Source organism: Mus musculus, chromosome 15 (assembly GCF_000001635.26).
Source record: "Mus musculus strain C57BL/6J chromosome 15, GRCm38.p6 C57BL/6J".
Taxonomy (NCBI): domain Eukaryota; kingdom Metazoa; phylum Chordata; class Mammalia; order Rodentia; family Muridae; genus Mus; species Mus musculus.
The window spans coordinates 73,344,459-73,361,630 of NC_000081.6; the positions used below are offsets into that span (position 1 = coordinate 73,344,459).

Consider the following 17,172-nt stretch of genomic DNA (forward strand, 5'->3'; position numbering starts at 1 on the left):
AACTGAGTTATGGGAAGGATTGGAGCCAGGATAGGGATGGAAAAAAGTGATGCAAATATAGTTTAATTTAAAAGTTTAAATTCTTCTTAAGAATTCTTTATTTTATTGGTTTTATGTATAGTGGTACACTGTAGCTATTCTCAGACACACCAGAGGAGGACATCACATTACAGAATGGATGATCCCATTGCAGAAGGTTCTGAGTCACCATGTGCTTGCTGAGAATTGAACTCACAGCCTCTGGAAGAACAGTCAGTAGTGCTCTTAACCACTGAGTCATCTCTCCAGCCCTTAAAAGCTTAAACACACACACACACACACACACACACACACACACACACACACCCCACAGGAAGAAGAACTAACATCCTTAATATTTTAGAAATTTGTTAAGTTCTAAAAAATTTACTACTTAGAAAAGATACTACCTATGCTGGCAAGGATTTAGAAAACAGAAGCCCTTGTGGGATGCACATAAAAAGCTGTATAAAACAGCACAATGAACATGAAAGCAGTCTAGCCATTTGAGGAAATGGCTAAGCATGAGCACTATGTGACCTAAAAATTCCACCATGCAGTGAAAAATTCCAAGAAACTGAAAACACATATCCAAATAAACAGTTGGTATATTTAAAGCAACATTGTCCATAACAGCCACAGAGTTCAAATTATCCAAATCTAAAGCCCTCCCACATTGACACACTTCCTCTTAACAAAGCCACATCTACTCCAACAAAGCCATCCTCATAATCCTTCTCAAGTAGTTGCACTCCCTGATGACTAAGTATTCAAATCTATGAGTCTATGGAGGCCATACTTTTTCAAACCACCAAAATCCCTGTACTAATGATTTCTAAGATGTAATGTTAAGTTCAAAATAAAAATATAAACGATGGCTAGGAGATACTTTGTATTAAAAACAAAACAAAAACATAAATGTATATGCTCAAATATGCAAAAGAACTGAAGACTAACGACACTGAATACACATGGACTGCACAGAACCAAGAAAGAAAGGATAGGGACAGAGAAAGGGCAGGTATGGCACTTCTATGCACAATTGGGCACAGTACTCTAATTGCTAGTAACACAGACAACAGCAAATCTGGCAAGAGTCAACAAAGACTATGACTACTTGGAGTAGGTTCTATGTCTATCATTAAGCTAAACAACTATTAAAATGAAAACTTAATCTTTCACTGTCTAGAAAGCAAGTAACATTTCTTAAATAATTCACTTGTCAAAAGGAATCATCAAATGTTTTGAATTCAAAGATAGAGTGAAATACTGAACCTGAAGATGAAGACAGAGATGTACCTAGGGTCAAATCTACACCCTTAACTGTGTGCATCAGAAAAGGCTGAAGGGGGCTGGTGAGATGGCTCAGTAGATAAGAGCACCCGACTGCTCTTCCGAAGGTCCAAAGTTCAAATCCCAGCAACCACATGGTGGCTCACAACCATCCATAATGAGATCTGACTCCCTCTTCTGGAGTGTCTGAAGACAGCTACAGTGTACTTACATATAATAAAAATAAATAAATCTAAAAAAAAAAAAGGCTGAAGGGGGGTGGTGGATAGGTAGTTTTCCGGAGGGAAGCCAGGAAAGGGAATAACATTTGAAATGTAAATAAAGAAAATATCTAATAAAAAATTTCAAAAAAGAAAAAAAAAGGCTGAAAACCAGTCATCTAAGTACATGTGCCTAGCAAAATTTAGAAGATTAAGTAATTTTTTTACAATAAAAAACAATAAAATTGGAATAATTCCAAGGAAGGTCAATCAAGAGAAACAGATGCAAGATAAACTAGAGATATCAAGAAAGAAGAAAACTAGGAAGATCATGGACTATTAGATAAGACATGCAACTGTGAATACATTCACAGTCTTGTTCTTGCTAATGAGATTACCAATAACTTTGTACCAAATTGAAATTTTAGATAGAATATGCAGTTCTTTGCAAAGAAGTACTTAAGAAAATCAAGAAAACAAATATAAAATTGAAGCCAAGTATAATAGTTATAGCCTGTAATTCCAAAATTTGGTGTCTAAGGCATGAAAATTGTTTGGATTTTTTTTTTTTTTTTAAGAAAAATTCTTGACTAAATAAAGAGTTCCTGGCCAGCCTAGGCAACAGTGTGAATTCAATCTTAAATCAAAAGTGGTCAAGGACAGAGACTGCAGAGTGTTTAGCTCTACATGGGCCATCTTATCATCCCCTTTCTCCCCCAGGCTCCAAGGTTATCAAGGAAGAGCAAGTAGAACAATTCTAAGAGCCGAAGGTTGTGAGTAACTCTAAGAAAAGTGTTTACAAAAAGACATATCCTTTCCACATATGAACTCACAGAGATTATGACAACATCACAAAATCTACATAAGTTCCAAGCCAAAACAAAATTTCATCATGAAGGGCAGTGTCCTAGATAGGGTTTTAAATGCTGTGAACAGACACCATGACCAAGACAACTCTAATAAGGCCAACATTTAATTGGGGCTGGCTTACAGGTTCAGAGGTTCAGTGCATTATCATCAAGGTGGGAGCATGTAAACATCCAGGCAGGCAGAGTCCAGGAGGAGCTTAGAGTTTTACATCATCATCTGAAGGCCGATAGAAGACTGGCTTCCACAAGGCTAGGAGGAGGGTCTCATTGCCTACCCGCACAGTGACATACTTCCTCCAAGAAGGCCACACTCCCTAATGGTGCCACTCCCTGGGCCAAGCATATTCAAACCACTACAGAGAGAAATGGGCATTAAGTCTCATTCCTAGCTGAAGAGCTATTAGATGTGATAGCTACTGAAAGGAGAGTCCATTTTTGTATAGGGTATGACACCTTATAGGCTGACCACTCTCCAAGGCAAGCCTCACATCCAAGAATATTTGGTAAATACACATTGGACTTACTTTGCTGGGGAGAGGAAGAAGAAACAGAGTGAACAGCAAGATGGGTGGGTGGGAAGGTGGGGGTAGATATGAGAATAGTTGCTGAAGGGCTTAAATATGATCTAAATACATTGTTTAAAATTCTCAAAGAATTAATTTAAAATATTACTTTAAAAACCTAAGCAGGAGCTGGAGAGACGGCTCAGCAGTTAAGATAGCTAAGTGTTCTGTAGGACCTGGGTTAAATTGCCAATACCTACATGGCAGCTCACAACTTCGTGTAACTTCAGTTCCAAGGGATGCAGCACCCTCACACAAACATACATGCAGGCAAAACATCAATGCACATAAAATAAAAATAAATAAATCATATTAAAAAGACACCAAAATAACAAATAACTTGAATGGAAAAATAGTTATGTACAATGAAAATTCTTTTCACAATAGAATATTTGAATTTTTCCAGTAAGTTAAAAAAAAACTTACAGATATTCAACAAAGATAGAATATTTGAAGTGTCTGTGAGACTCACGAAACAATGATGCTACAAGGTGTGGTGGTACATGTCTTTAACCCTGGTACTGCAGAGGCGGAGACGGGTTCGTGCTCGTATCTGTGAGTTTGAGAGTCATCTCTACACAGAGAGTTCAAGTAAGGCATAATAACCTGAGTGTGGCCCCAGTAGCCACGTAGAAAGCCAGAGGTGAAGGTAGAAATGGAGGACAGCTAACCTAGCTGAATCAGTGAGCTCCAGGCTCAATGATGTGAGAAACAGCCAATATTCTGTAAATCTCCCCCATCACCTTATGAATTGAAACTCTACTGCGCATGTCTATTAGCTCAATCTCTGGAATTCCTAACTTAATGAATGTCAGATTCCTGCCTGGACTTAATCTCTATCACACCTTTCCCCTTTGCGCTATGAACTATCAAATTATAAGGTCAAGCTCCCAGCAATATGGTGAAACACTATAGCTCAAAAACTAGGTGAAAGTCCTGCTTTGCTGTGTGCTTGTTAGCCCTGTGTAAGTCATGGGACACTCTTTTAAAAAAAAAAACAAAAACAAAAACAAAAACAAAAAAAAAACCCTGCCTTTTTGTGAGGTTGCTTTCACTTTGTTAGGTCTTCCTTAACATCAAGAATTCTCTTCTTAACACAAAGAGACCTTGTCTGAAAAAGTAGAGAGAGACTAAGGAAGAAAACGGACATGTATTTCTGGCCTCCACACACAGTGCACATATTTGTATACCATATACATTGGCAGGGTGGATAAGAGTATAAAACATAAGGGTGGATGAGAACACTACTACTCTTAGACAACATGACCACATATCTACAATGAAACTCAAAGAAGGTCTCTAGAAAATTGGTGCGTTTAGCAAGAGTCTTGGATCCCTAAATGCACTTCTAATCATTCCAACTTTCTCATTCCTCTCCCCACATTAAACCACTAAGTAAAACACGGTATCACTGGATTCTTGACAACAGAAAAATGAAACAAAACTGTACCCCAAAGTAGTCAGAGGAGCCAAGTGGTGGTGGTGGTGCCCACCTATAGTGCCCAGGAGACTTAGGGTAGCAGGAATCACTTAAGCCCAGGAGCCTAAATAATACAGTAGATCCCATTTTTGGGAAAAATAAAATGTGTGTTGTAACTCCAATTCCAGAGGTCTAACCCCCTCTTCTGATCTCTCAGGCACCAGACATGCACCTGGTACATAGACATACAGAAGCAAAACACTCATACACATAAAATGAATCTAAAAAAGAAATTTTAAAGCTTCTCAAAGAGAAAATCAAAGACTTAAAATTCTGAAATTAGGTTTGCACCAGTACTCTAAAACTATCTAACTGTGTTTTAATTTTAAACCTGGTACAATCTAATGATTTTTCTTGGGGGAGGGAGGTGCTAAAAGCTGGACGTATGGCCTCACAGAGACTAGCATGCTAAGCGAGCACTCTACTCTTTGCTCCAGATCAATGGTCTTATAAAATACAATAAAAAAGAAGTTCTAGTAAAGTAAACTTAAAAAAAAAATCAAAGTTGAGTGAGAATTTCATTTTTATCATTAATGTTAATAAACGGAAAATGTCTGCAAGGCTGCTATAAAGTTTTCCGAAAGCTTACAGAAAGTCACCACCTTGTGCCTAGTTTAGACTAGGCACAATCCCAGTGCCAACATTAGTCTGGTATGCCATGCTTAACAGCATCCTGGCTGAGCACTAGAGACTCTAAATCCTCAACCAGACTGTCAAGTTGAAGTCGGTTTAGCCAAGAATTCAACTGCTTACAGGACCAGCCTGCTGCCTGCTTTGGGTCTCCCTTGAATCAACAGGAAACACCTCTAGTGCCCTAACTGCCTATACTTCTTGAAAAGGTTGAGCAGTCTTGAGTCAAAATGGGAAGATCTGAGAGTCAATCTACAATTGGCTTATAAATACTACAGAAGAAGTATTTGCAGCCAATTAAGCCAAGCAGGTTCTTTTCTTCATGGGAACAAAGGATGCAAACAGTGGCTTCTGCAGTAGTGTATGCAGCATATGGCTTGTATGGGATTTCCTACGTCTTGGAGACAACTTTCTGGTTAATCTTCCCATCTCTCATCTCGTGCTGTCTCCGGTCTGACTCCACTGGCGATGTGTGGTACTTTTGAGAAGCTCAAGGACAGTGGCCAAGGCTCACACTGGTCACAAGGTTCACAAAGGTCATCATGCCCATCCACACCAAGATACAGAATACAGAATGTGTGACTGAGTTGCTGTGTAAAGCCAAGTGCAAGTTCCCTGGCCACCAAAAAATCCACACCTCAAAACAGTAGAGCTTCACCAAGTTTTATGGAAATGAATTTGAAGACATTGTGGATGAGAAGCAGCTCACCCCTGATTGGCTATGAGATTAATAAATACATCCATATGTGTAGGTCCCTGGGCAAATAGAAATCCCTAAACACCTCAGAGCATTTAGAGTGCTGAGCCCTACCAATTATTTATGAATAAATCTCTATCTAGTGGAAGGGGCACCAGAATACAAGGATAGACTTCCCTCTTTTATAATCACTGCAGATCACACAAAAGAAACAAGTGACTGTCACTTCAGAAGCAGAAAAGTAGACCAACCAAAAAATTAGTCCACACCCAGGCTTTAGAACAGGAAGAAATTCTGGACTAAGGGCAAAGAAAGAGGAAGCTGAAAAAAAAGGAAAAGAAAGAAAAAAAAAAAAAAAGCTGAGTAACCTAGGAGGAACTACCTATAGAACCATGCAGGAGAGAGACACCTTATGCATCTGGGTGTTTGAATTCATTTGTCTAGTGGTTCATAAGGGAGAAAAATGGGTGATTTCTAACCAAGGATCACTATCTTACCATTTCAATATCTTAACACTAACTTGCAGCACTTTGCTTTTGCTTTGAAAATCCTGTTAGGAATAAAAATGGTGTTAGAACACTATACAACTAAGTCAAGAGAATTCCCAAGTTCTCACCACTCATATTTTGGGCAAGTCATTTACCTCACTCTGCATGAAGATACTGTGGCATCACTGATCCCACAGGACAATGGCAAGGACTATTGATTCAACTATAATGCCCACATTGTGCTTTGCAAAATCAGCACCGTGTCTGGCACGACCACCCTGTTAATACATTTCCTTCAAGTGACTCACACACCAATTTCATGTATAATAAATACATCATTACAAGTAAGGACACTGGAGCACTCAGTGAAGTTACAGAGCTGAAGAAGCCTAGTAGTGTTGCTCCAAAATCTGTTTTCATCCTCTATACTAAATGCTTGTTCCTGCAAGCAGGTCCAAACCACAGCACATGAATCACAGGGAGCTTGTAAGAAGAAGAATGCAGGAAACGATCCCACAGTGGCCCATGTGAAATCTCCAGTTTGTAAACTGTAACCCTGATACTGATGAGCTGTGTCACAACTTCCTCACTGCATTTATTACTTCCCAGCTGAAAGATATCTGAGAGAAGATGCCTTTTTGGCCATAAAGACCTATACATCCAGTGCAGGTTGGTCTCACCACAAGCAGTCACAAACTTTCTTTGCTCACTATGTCCTGTTGCACCTGGGCCTGCTGACCACACCACATATCAAGGACTACCACTCCCTACATCTCAGCAAAGGCTCAACTGCAATGTATTATGACATGGCCAACAATATCACTGATGCATTCATCCTCTCTCTTACAGGTGAAGGAATGGGCCACATCTTCCACACAGTAATTATTTACTAAGAATATTTACTAAGCCACTATTATACTGTAGTAGGCACCAATACACAGAGGGTTAGTGAGCTGCATTTGTGCATGTAGTACTACGAAGTGTAACCAGAGCCTTGCATTATCAAAGAAAATGTATCTACTCATAGTCCAAATAATTAATTAAAAGCAAAAATGAGCAAAACAAGATATACTTCCTACCCTAGAAGAGTTTTCAGTCTAGTTGGGAGAAAACCACAAAAGTTTATTAAGTACTTTTTAAAAAAAATTATAATTAATAAGAAGCCAAGTCAATGAGGAAAGCCAGAAAACTAGCTGCTAGGGATTCAGTACTTAGGAAAACTCCAATATTTTGGTATCAAGGCATAGTTGAGAGACATTTCCCCACTTGTTTTATGAAGCATCAATACTTTGATAATGATAATCTGAAAAAAACAATTACAAGGAAAAGTTATGAACAGATATCCTTCATGAACAGACACAAATAATCTAAAATCTAAATAACAAATATACTGAACACAACAGAATAAAAACCAATGGTATAAAATGTTTAAGAGCAAATTTATTATCAGGAATACATGGTCACTGTTAGGTCAGTGATCTTAGTCACTGTTCTATTGCTGTGAAGAGACCAAGACAACTCTTATTGGGGGCCTACTTATAGTCTCAGAAAGTTAGTCCACTATCATCATAAAGAGGAGCGTAGCAGCACACAGGGAAGCATGGTTCGAGAGAAAGACCTTTACATCCTGATTCACAGGCAACAGACAGAGAAAAACACACCTACTCCAAAAAGACCATATCTTATAATTCTTCCCAAGCATTCAAATAAATAAGGGGGGCCCTCATTCAAACCACCATATTCCACTCCTTGGTCTGCATAGGCTTGTAGCTTTGTATACTGTATCATGTTAAAAAATGTGTTTAGTTCAGCTTCAAAAGTTCCCATAGTCTACCACAGTCTCAACACTTTAAAACTCCAAAGTCTCTTCTGAGAAGACTCAAGGCAATCTCTTAACTGGAACTCTTTATAAAATCAAAAATCAAAAGGCAGATTACATACTTCCAAAAGGCAATGAGACAGAATATACATTACATTTCAAAAGGGAGGAAAGGGGAAAAAAGGAGCATAGTAAAGGAATACTGGACAAAAACCCAGCAGGGCAAACTCCAAACTGCATCTCCATGTCTAATATCAAAGAACGCTTCAGATCCAGTCCTTTCAGCTTTGCTGGCTGCAGCACAGTTCTCTCTCTTGGGTTGTTTCCATTCCCAGTCAGCAGCTCTCCTTGGCAGCTCTCCTACTGCTCTAGCACTTCCAACAGCTTGGGCACAGCAACAAAATCCAGGCTTCACCTTTACAGCTTCACACAATCGCCTCTCCTGGCCTCCATACAAGGACTCACTTGACACGACCTGCCTGGCCTCAGAGACTTTCCTTAGCTGTGGAGAAGGTTCCATAACCCTTTTCTTTATCCTTGATTCTAAAGCCAGACTCATGTGACCAAAGCAGGCAAGTTCTTCTGCTTGCTGGGGCTGGAACCTGGGCCCCTCCTTCAATTACGATTGCATCAAATTTCTGTGGTTGATGCTTTTCTTCCCTGTTTAAGCTTTCCTATCAACACCATTAATCCAAAATTCTTCAAATTAGCTTCTAGCAGATGTTTCTGAGCAAACGCAGAAAACAGTTATTCTTTTTTTAAAAGATTTATTTATTATTATATGTAAGTACACTGTAGCTGTCTTCAGGCACACCAGAAGAGGGCATCAGATCTCACTACAGATGGTTGAGAGCCACCATGTAGTTACTGGGAAATGAACTCAGGACCTTTAGAAGAGCAGTCAGTGCTCCTAACCCCTGAGTCATCTTACCAGACCAAAACAGTTATTCTTTACCAAAATATCACAAGGCCATTCTTGTGATTAACCACTTGCTAATATTTTTCCCCTCTGAAACTTCTTGAGGTAAGCCCCTACAGGCCATATCACCCTCAGAACCGCTGTTTTCTCTGCTCCTACTAGGATGGCCCAGTAAGTACTGTTTAGTTTAACCACCTTTCTAGTCCAAAGCCCCAATACTCTTTTTAGTCCCAAGTCTTCCATATTCCTCCAGACAACATGATCAGGCCTGTCACAGTAATACCTTATTTCTGGTACCAACTTTATCTTTAGTCACTGTTCTACTGTTTTGAAAAGACACCATGATTAAGACTCTTAAAAGAGAAAGCACTAAATTAGAGGCTTGCTTAGAGTTTCAGAGGGTTAGTCTATTATCATCATGGCAGAAAGCATGGTGACACACAGGCAGGCATGGTGCTGGAAAAGCAACTCAGAGTTTTACATCCTGATCCACAGGCAGCAGGCAGAGAGAAAAAGACATCGGGCCTGGCATGGACTATTCAAACCTCAAAGCACTCCTGCAACAAAGGCACACATACTCCAACAAGGCCACATCTCCTAATCCTTCCCAACTGTCTACCAATTGGAAACCAAGCATTCGAATATATGGGGAGGTGAGGGTAGAAAGTGCAGTCTTATTCAACCCCCACAGTTGGCTTAACATTAAAAACTTAATATATCAGACTGTGATATACATAAGCCTAGTACCTGAATGACTTGAGTTCAATTTCTACCATCAAAACCATATTTAATTTAATAATTAACACCATAATAGATTACATTTTTTTAAATTCAAGTGATCAATAGAGGTAGAAAAATATTTGACAAAATTTAACATCTTTCTCACTATAAATAAAAAAGCCTCATGAAAAAAAGAACTAAAAGGAATTTTTTCAAATAATAATAATTAAAAATACAAAGCTAGAGCTAACACATTAACCCTGAATACTTCCTGAATCAAAACAAAGATATTTCCTCCCACTATTTCCCCACAGTCAAAACAAATATTGATAATGAGCCAGAGGAAAAGAATGAGATGAAGACATGCTAATGCCCGCTGCAATATTATGGTAAGGAGCTGCTGCTATGTTCACAACAAAAAAGAGGAGGGAGGGCACAGCACAGTCTTCCTGTTAAGTCATCAGAAGCAACATCTATCTGCTTACTACATTGAAAAAAGACACAGCCATGTTTCCTACAGGAAAACTACTCCTCTAATTCAACCATTTTTAAGCAAAAATAGATTAGAATTGATCTGCAATTTAGATTATTTCATCCCATGCCAGACAAGAGAGAAAGTCAGAGAAAAACAAGTCGGAAGGTCACTCTCTGCCAGGCACACTGCTATCCCACTGCTCTTTGTCAAGCCTTCTGTTAGAGGTTCCTTCCTCCACCTTCTAGGATAAGCCTCTCTCAGGTGGGCCTACCTGACAAACTACTTTAGACTGCCACCAGATCCCCAACTTGGATGTAACACTTACCACACTCTATCAATTCAGGGAGCAGAAATCTGTGCCTTTTACTCCTTAGTATCAGCCAAGTATTGACAAATACATTCAGCAAATACTGAATTTGCACTTAAAACTTGTAAAGTTAATTAATGACTTCAAAGAAAAACATTTAAGAGTAGAAGCTATGGGCTGGCGAGATGGCTCAGCAGGTAAGAGCACTGACTACTCTTCCAAAGGTCCTGAGTTCAAATCTCAGAAACCACATGGTGGCTCACAACCACCTGTATTGAGATCTGATGCCCTCTTCTGATGTGTCTGAAGTCAGCTACAGTGTACTTAAGTATAATAATAAATAAATCTTTGGGCCGGAGCAAGAAAAGACTGAGCTAGCGGAGTTGACCGCATCGAGGAGGTCCTAAAAAAATTCAATCTCCAACAACCACATGAAGGCTCACAACCATCTGTATAGCTACAGTGTACTCACACACCTAAAAATAAATAAATAAATAAATAAATCTTTTAAAAAAAAGAGTGGAATCTATGATTCTTAACGTTCAAACATTGGGCAAAGTGAACAACAATTCCATTACGATATTATCATATTTCCATTTCAGCATGCAGAGAGAACATGCACAACTTGGGTCAGATTCCCCACTGTGTAGAACCTGACTCTGCTTTCTGTGACCTAAGGAACTATTGCTAAGTTATTTAGCTTCAGTGCTTCAACATTGCATATGCAAAACTAGGATACTGATGAACGCTATCTCAGAGGCCTTTGTGAGAAATGAATGAAGCCATATACATGTAAACTCAGCTCACATGTGACATTTTGTATCTGTGGAATGAACTTTAACAATTACAAAACGCACAGAGCTTACTTTCTCTCTTTCTCTTCTCCCTTCCTCCCCTCCCTCTCTCAAAGCGTGTGCACGCGCGCACACACACACACACACACACACACACACACACAAACCTGCTACCCTTTAGGCTGCAGAGATGGATAGCTCAGTGATTAAGAACACTGCCTACTCTTGCATTTCCTATTCTTCCAGAGGACAAGGGTTCAATTCCCAGCACCCCCATGGAGCTGTCTGTAACTCTAATTTCAGGAGATTTAAGATCCCATGGCCTCTATGGGCACCAGGCACACATGTGCTACAGATATACATGCAGACAAAACATTCACACACATAAATAAAGAGGGAGGGGGAATTCTAACCAATTGGGGTAAAGCAGGAAAAAAAATAGGAACTATTTAGTGAAAGTCAAATAAGTCTCAAAGAACTAATAATAGCTGAAGACCAAAGCCAATACCTCTATCATCTATAGGCCAACTACTAAGCTAAATTCTACACACACACACTTTTATTTTCAGGAAAACACACACACACACACACACTCACTGAGATTAGAATAGTCAATTTGGCCAGGCAATGGTAGCACACACCTTTAATCCCAGCACTTGGGAGACAGAGGCAGGCAAATTTCTGCGTTCGAGGCCAGCCTGGTCTAGAGAGTGAGTTCCAGGATAGAGAAACCCTGTCTCGAAAAACTAAAAGAGAAGGGGGGCAGGGAGGGAGACTGGTCCAGAAAGCTAGGATGGAAGCAGGGTACATGTAAGGTGATGGAGACAGAGTCTGCTAAAGGTGTGTGAGTTTGAAAGAAATCATGTTTCTAAGAGAGACAACAATGCCTTACTTAATATTACCATACTTGCAGTGCACATCTTAGAATAGTCAATTTGATAAGTCTAAAACTAGGTTTAATCACATGCAACATAATACAAGCAAAAGAATGTAGCTCCAAAAAGAGCCTTTAAAATAATATTTACTCTATACAGAATGCATTAACAAACATTTAAAACATCTACTTGTGCCAACTATTTACTAGGCAGAAAAAATTCTGACATCTCAGATGATATTAAAATTTAGTAAGGAAGACAGAAACCTGACAGGTTAACTGTCAAATGACATGTCACAGTACATGCCGTGTCAGGGCAGGAGTGTAGGCTCTGGTGGGAACCCTGGAAAGAATCTGGCTAGGTTGAGAAATGAGAGCTCATTTAAGGAGTAGTCTAGTTGTAAATAGGACTGGGGGAACGGTGACTATAAAACACAGCTCTAAAGGGGGCATCAGCATGTGCAGAAGGTCTGAGAGAGAGATTGCAATATGCAAGGCACCAAAAAACTGAAGTGACTACACTGCTACTGAGCAAGACAATAGCTCAAGGCTGATGAAGGCGAGAGAAACAGGATGAAGTCAGACCTGTAGGGCATAGTAAAAATGTGGGATGTTATCCAAATCTAATAAGCCACTGACCAGCTTTAAACAGGAAAATATCAGATTTTTGTTTTCACAAAATCTGAAGGATGAACAAACTGGTATGAACATAGTTGAGACCATACATTAACAGAGAGGTAAACCGATTAACTCAAAATATACCCTGGATATATAATAATCAGAATAAAATGACAGGTATACATGGGAAGGAAAGTCCAAGAGGTATCCTGGATCTAGAGCGTGAGTAAGTGTGTACTAAGACAGGAAGGATTGGGGACAGCAACTAAGAGGCCCGTCTCTGAAAGGTAACTGATATTTCTGCACACTACAACCACATACACCAAGAAGCAGTTAACACTCCAGTGTAAGGGAGAAGGAAAGAGGACAGATGGACAAATAGATGAACAGATAAAATTTTAAATTCTTAAGCAGAGTGTGACTTCAACCAGAGAAGTCAGACTACATAAAATCTCTATTACTAGAAAAAATTTAAAGAAACCAGAAAAAATACTTTTCCCTAACAACCAAACCTCTGGCACCACTATGGTAATGGCCAGTCTCCCCCACCCCCACCTGCCACAGTGATAGAACAATGTACAACTGATAATCAGAAAACCCCACAAGTAGGTTTTCCCCACCCAACATTTTGTAACCTAACGTTCTGAGAACATTTACACTTAGTACTCTTAATTAATACATGTTTTATGCATAGGAAATCACACTGTAAATACATACCTCTCTTAAATATTTAAAACATAATCTTCTTGAATGATTCTTCAAACTAAACAATACACTAAACTATTAAAGAACAAACCCTTGAATGTTAAGGGTACCTTAAAGATCCACTTCAAAGTATACAAATATAGGTCTGTTCTACTATTTTTAGCCTGTCCTGGTAAGACTCTTTTGTCTTCTTAAAACTGGGTCACGGCTATGTGTTTTGAGGTTAATGTGACTGATTGAATGAAATGCATGGTTTAGAATGTCCATTTGCAAGCAGAGAGTTGTATATTCTTTGGATCTGATCTTTTAACTTTATCTACACACTGTAACTGTTATACTTGAAATAACTTAAGTCAGCTAACTCTTTCTTTGATCATGAAGACAATAGAAACAAGCATGGGGCCAAGTCTCCTGCCTTCTGGTCCTAATGCAAGAAAGTAAAACGGGCAGTCAGAGAGGAAGTTTCTGAAGGCAGCTGCACTGGATAATCACTGCAAAGGCATAAGCTCAGCTGTGAGGCAAGGGTAACACGCTCCTCCTCTACCTGAACCACCAAAGTCAAACTATCTACAGCAGAGAAGGCACTTGGCTCTGCACGTAGGAATGGAGCCCACTGTGTCTCACTGTGTCCTTGATGTGTCCTAGTTCCCATCCTCTGCTTTGAGAGCTTTGCTCCCCCTCAATCTATCATCTACAGAAAGGTGCATTTTAATTAAAAATCAGCTATTTGTATTTTTCTAATAGTCTGCAAACACTTAAAAAGCAAATTGCTCTGATAAATTTCTTTGGTGAGTCAAAACACTACTATCTCTTTTGTCAAAAAGTTCTCATTTCTAGGACCACTTTGAGCAGGAAACCCAGTTGCTAACTGTTCAATACTCCATTGGTCTAGGTCTGTAGCTGTTGGCTAGCCATGGTCTGGAAGGCTTGTACTACACCCATATACTATGGAGGTGGCATTCTGTATACAACCTACAAATTCTTCAGTAACCCTAAACTCTGCCTCAGTTATGCTCATTTACATTACATGGTCCTCATACCACAAAACTACAATTGTAAGAAGTCAATGTCTTTTAAATTTTGAGAGCTTCAATTTAACTTTACAAAATCTTTACTCTGAGTAACCGGTGCTTTATTCAGATACCGTAACATTCAAACAGTTTAAATGTTGCAAGCTTTGGTGCAAAAGCTTAACACAAGTAGCCAAGACAAATCAACCAATGAAAACTAATCTTGAAACTGCAGTATGATACTAATAATCCTAGTCTAGAGATACTAATATCTTTAACCTAAAAACTAAACTGAATAAGCCTCTAGCTCACGCATCAAAGCACAGGTCTCCTCCTTTTGAAAGCCTTCCGCAGTGCATTAGCACAGTATCTAAATACATTTCACACAGTGATAGATTTTTGTGAAATCTTAAGTGTGTTAATGGCTTAAATATTCACCACTATGGTAAGCAAAACTTCTAATCAAAGTTGTCTGTCTTGAATTAGGCATTAATTTTATAGCTTCTTTAACTTACTAACTATGCTTTCTAAATGTCTTGAATGCTAGATGAAAATGCCCTACTTCATATTTACATTTCTGCATCAATACAAACTCTCACACTAAAGTGGAAAAATTCTTTACTCATAATATTCTTGACCTGTGGTAATAAACACAAAATAACAGAGCTTCAAGTTAAGTACTCATTGCATATAGACAATAAAGGAAACCCACTTTAAAACAACTAAGCCCACATTACCCTTTTCTCCTCTAGTCCTCCAGTTAAAACTAATCACTTTGTTCTTTAAAAGTCTCCAGTCACAGGATAATGGAGTCTTGGTAATAGATAAAAGGAAAAAGCAAAAATGCATGACTTATGCACAGGACAAGTGATCTAAATCACTTAAGCACATTTCCATACAAACATTTCATTTTCTACTTGCAAAGTCGCCTAACTGGTTTTATACCCCAGCCGTAAGCCTATACCACATCTTTTTTTTCCTCAAATGTAATTGTAACTAACTTCAGATAGAACTATTACCTAGCTTTTTAAGTACAAAAGCATGAGCTGACATAAGCACAGACTGAAGAGATCTTTAAGTTGTTATACCTTTAGCCCAACACACTGGAAATGGACTACAGCCGCTTTTCTCCATACAGACGGCACCTGTAGGTCTCAGGGCCTCTTGGCCTGCCCGTTCCAACAACATACACCCAATCCTATCAAGATCAAGCCAGGAGTCCGCACACAAAGTCCCAGTTCATTGCTCCGACAGCATTTGCTTGGATCCAAAGCAAGACTAATTTCCCCTGTGCTCCTTTTCTCAGAGCCTGAAGCACGGTTTGAGAGGTGCTCCTTCTGTAACAGTTTCCAGCAGCTCCACGGTGGCCTCTCAGTTACTGAATCTTCTGCTTCCGCAATCTGAAACACAGACCGTCCTGGCCAGATTAAGCCAATGAACAGAATAAAACCAGCTAGTCATGCGACCCCATGGGTCTGAGTTCCTAGATTCGTTCAGGAAAAGTGAGAGGGGGAGGGAGAAAAGGGAGGAAAAAAGAAGTCCCAGAGCCAGCACCTTATGAATATGCTAATCTCGCCCTTCTGTTCACTTCATCTGGCTGACTTCTGTTTACAAAATGACAGTCGACTCTAAAATTGAGTAAGCTGCAAGCAAATCCAGTCTGACCCAGATCAACTGTCCATAGATAGTTCCTAAACAATTCCTGTCTTCAGAATTATGCCTTTGGCACTTTACCAGCCTTATTCTGGTCTTAGACTAAAAATAATTAACTTGATGAAATACATTTTGAAAAAATGATCACAATCAAAGTAAAAACCAAATGTGGAGGGGATGACCCATATGAGCCCAAATACCACAGACGTAAAATATTTTTCCTCACTGATACTTTTACAATACACCTATATATATACATAGATTATCTAGAAAACATAAACCAGAAGCCAATTTACTTTAAAATATGCTTAAGGAATAATGAGGGATCCAAGATACAAGATTTTTTTCCTAGCTTCAAGTATGATTTCTTTTTCTAGCCTCAAAAGATGAGTACTATCTCACACTGAAGTAGGACACAAACAACTTTTTTTAAAATGCAAAACTTACTTTTTCCATTCAAATTGAGAGTCAAGGTCATGCCAAAAATCAGGCTATTTGAACACATTCTACATCAGCATCAGGACAGCAGGTAAGGAGTTTCTGGTTAACACTTTGTCCTTCAAGCATATGTAGCATATACTAAAACTCCACAGTTCTCGCTTGCCTGGTACGTTAGATGACTCTGCAGTCACACAATCCCACAAACAGCCAAATTCAAGCACTTCCCTTACTGTGTAAAGGGCCAAGGTTTTGTTTTGTTTGTTTGATTGTTTTATTAATTTATTAACTTCAGAAAACAGGAGCTGAACAAATACTTAGAGCAAGAAAGTTGTTTGTACTCAGCGATGCCCAGGACAGTTTCCTTCAGTCCCATCACCAAATGTGGTGACACCTTTGACTCCAGGCTCCATTCAGACTCTTAACAGCTGCTAGAGCTTCAGAGGCCATTCCTGAGCCACCCTGAAAACACATTATTCCCAGGCATGAACTATGGTCCTAGGCCACACTAAAAAGAAAGGGCTACAGAAAACATTTCAAGCAGGCTAGAAGAACAGAAGCTAGCAAAAGAGCCACCAGACCCAAAAGGACAGCCTGGGCAG

General features: G+C 39.2%; 1 protein-coding gene and 1 pseudogene across 35 annotated transcripts in view; one reads left to right on the forward strand and one right to left on the reverse strand.

Moving 5' to 3' along the window:
* Window positions 1-17,172, reverse strand: part of Ptk2 (PTK2 protein tyrosine kinase 2) — a 218,719-nt gene that overhangs the window by 139,357 nt on the left and 62,190 nt on the right. For 21 of the 35 annotated variants that reach the window (XR_003951347.1, XM_006520416.3, XM_006520415.3 and 18 more), the window contains one exon: window positions 15,568-15,879. The exons of the other annotated variants lie outside the window; for them this stretch is intronic. Coding sequence is in view for 19 of the 21 variants with exons in the window: in XM_006520416.3 (XP_006520479.1) it covers window positions 15,568-15,667 (100 nt within the window). In the remaining 2 variants the exon portion in view is untranslated. Of the gene's footprint in view, window positions 1-15,567; window positions 15,880-17,172 lie in introns of those variants that run through there. 35 annotated transcript variants of the gene reach the window in all.
* Window positions 5,341-5,463, forward strand: Gm24787 (annotated as a pseudogene).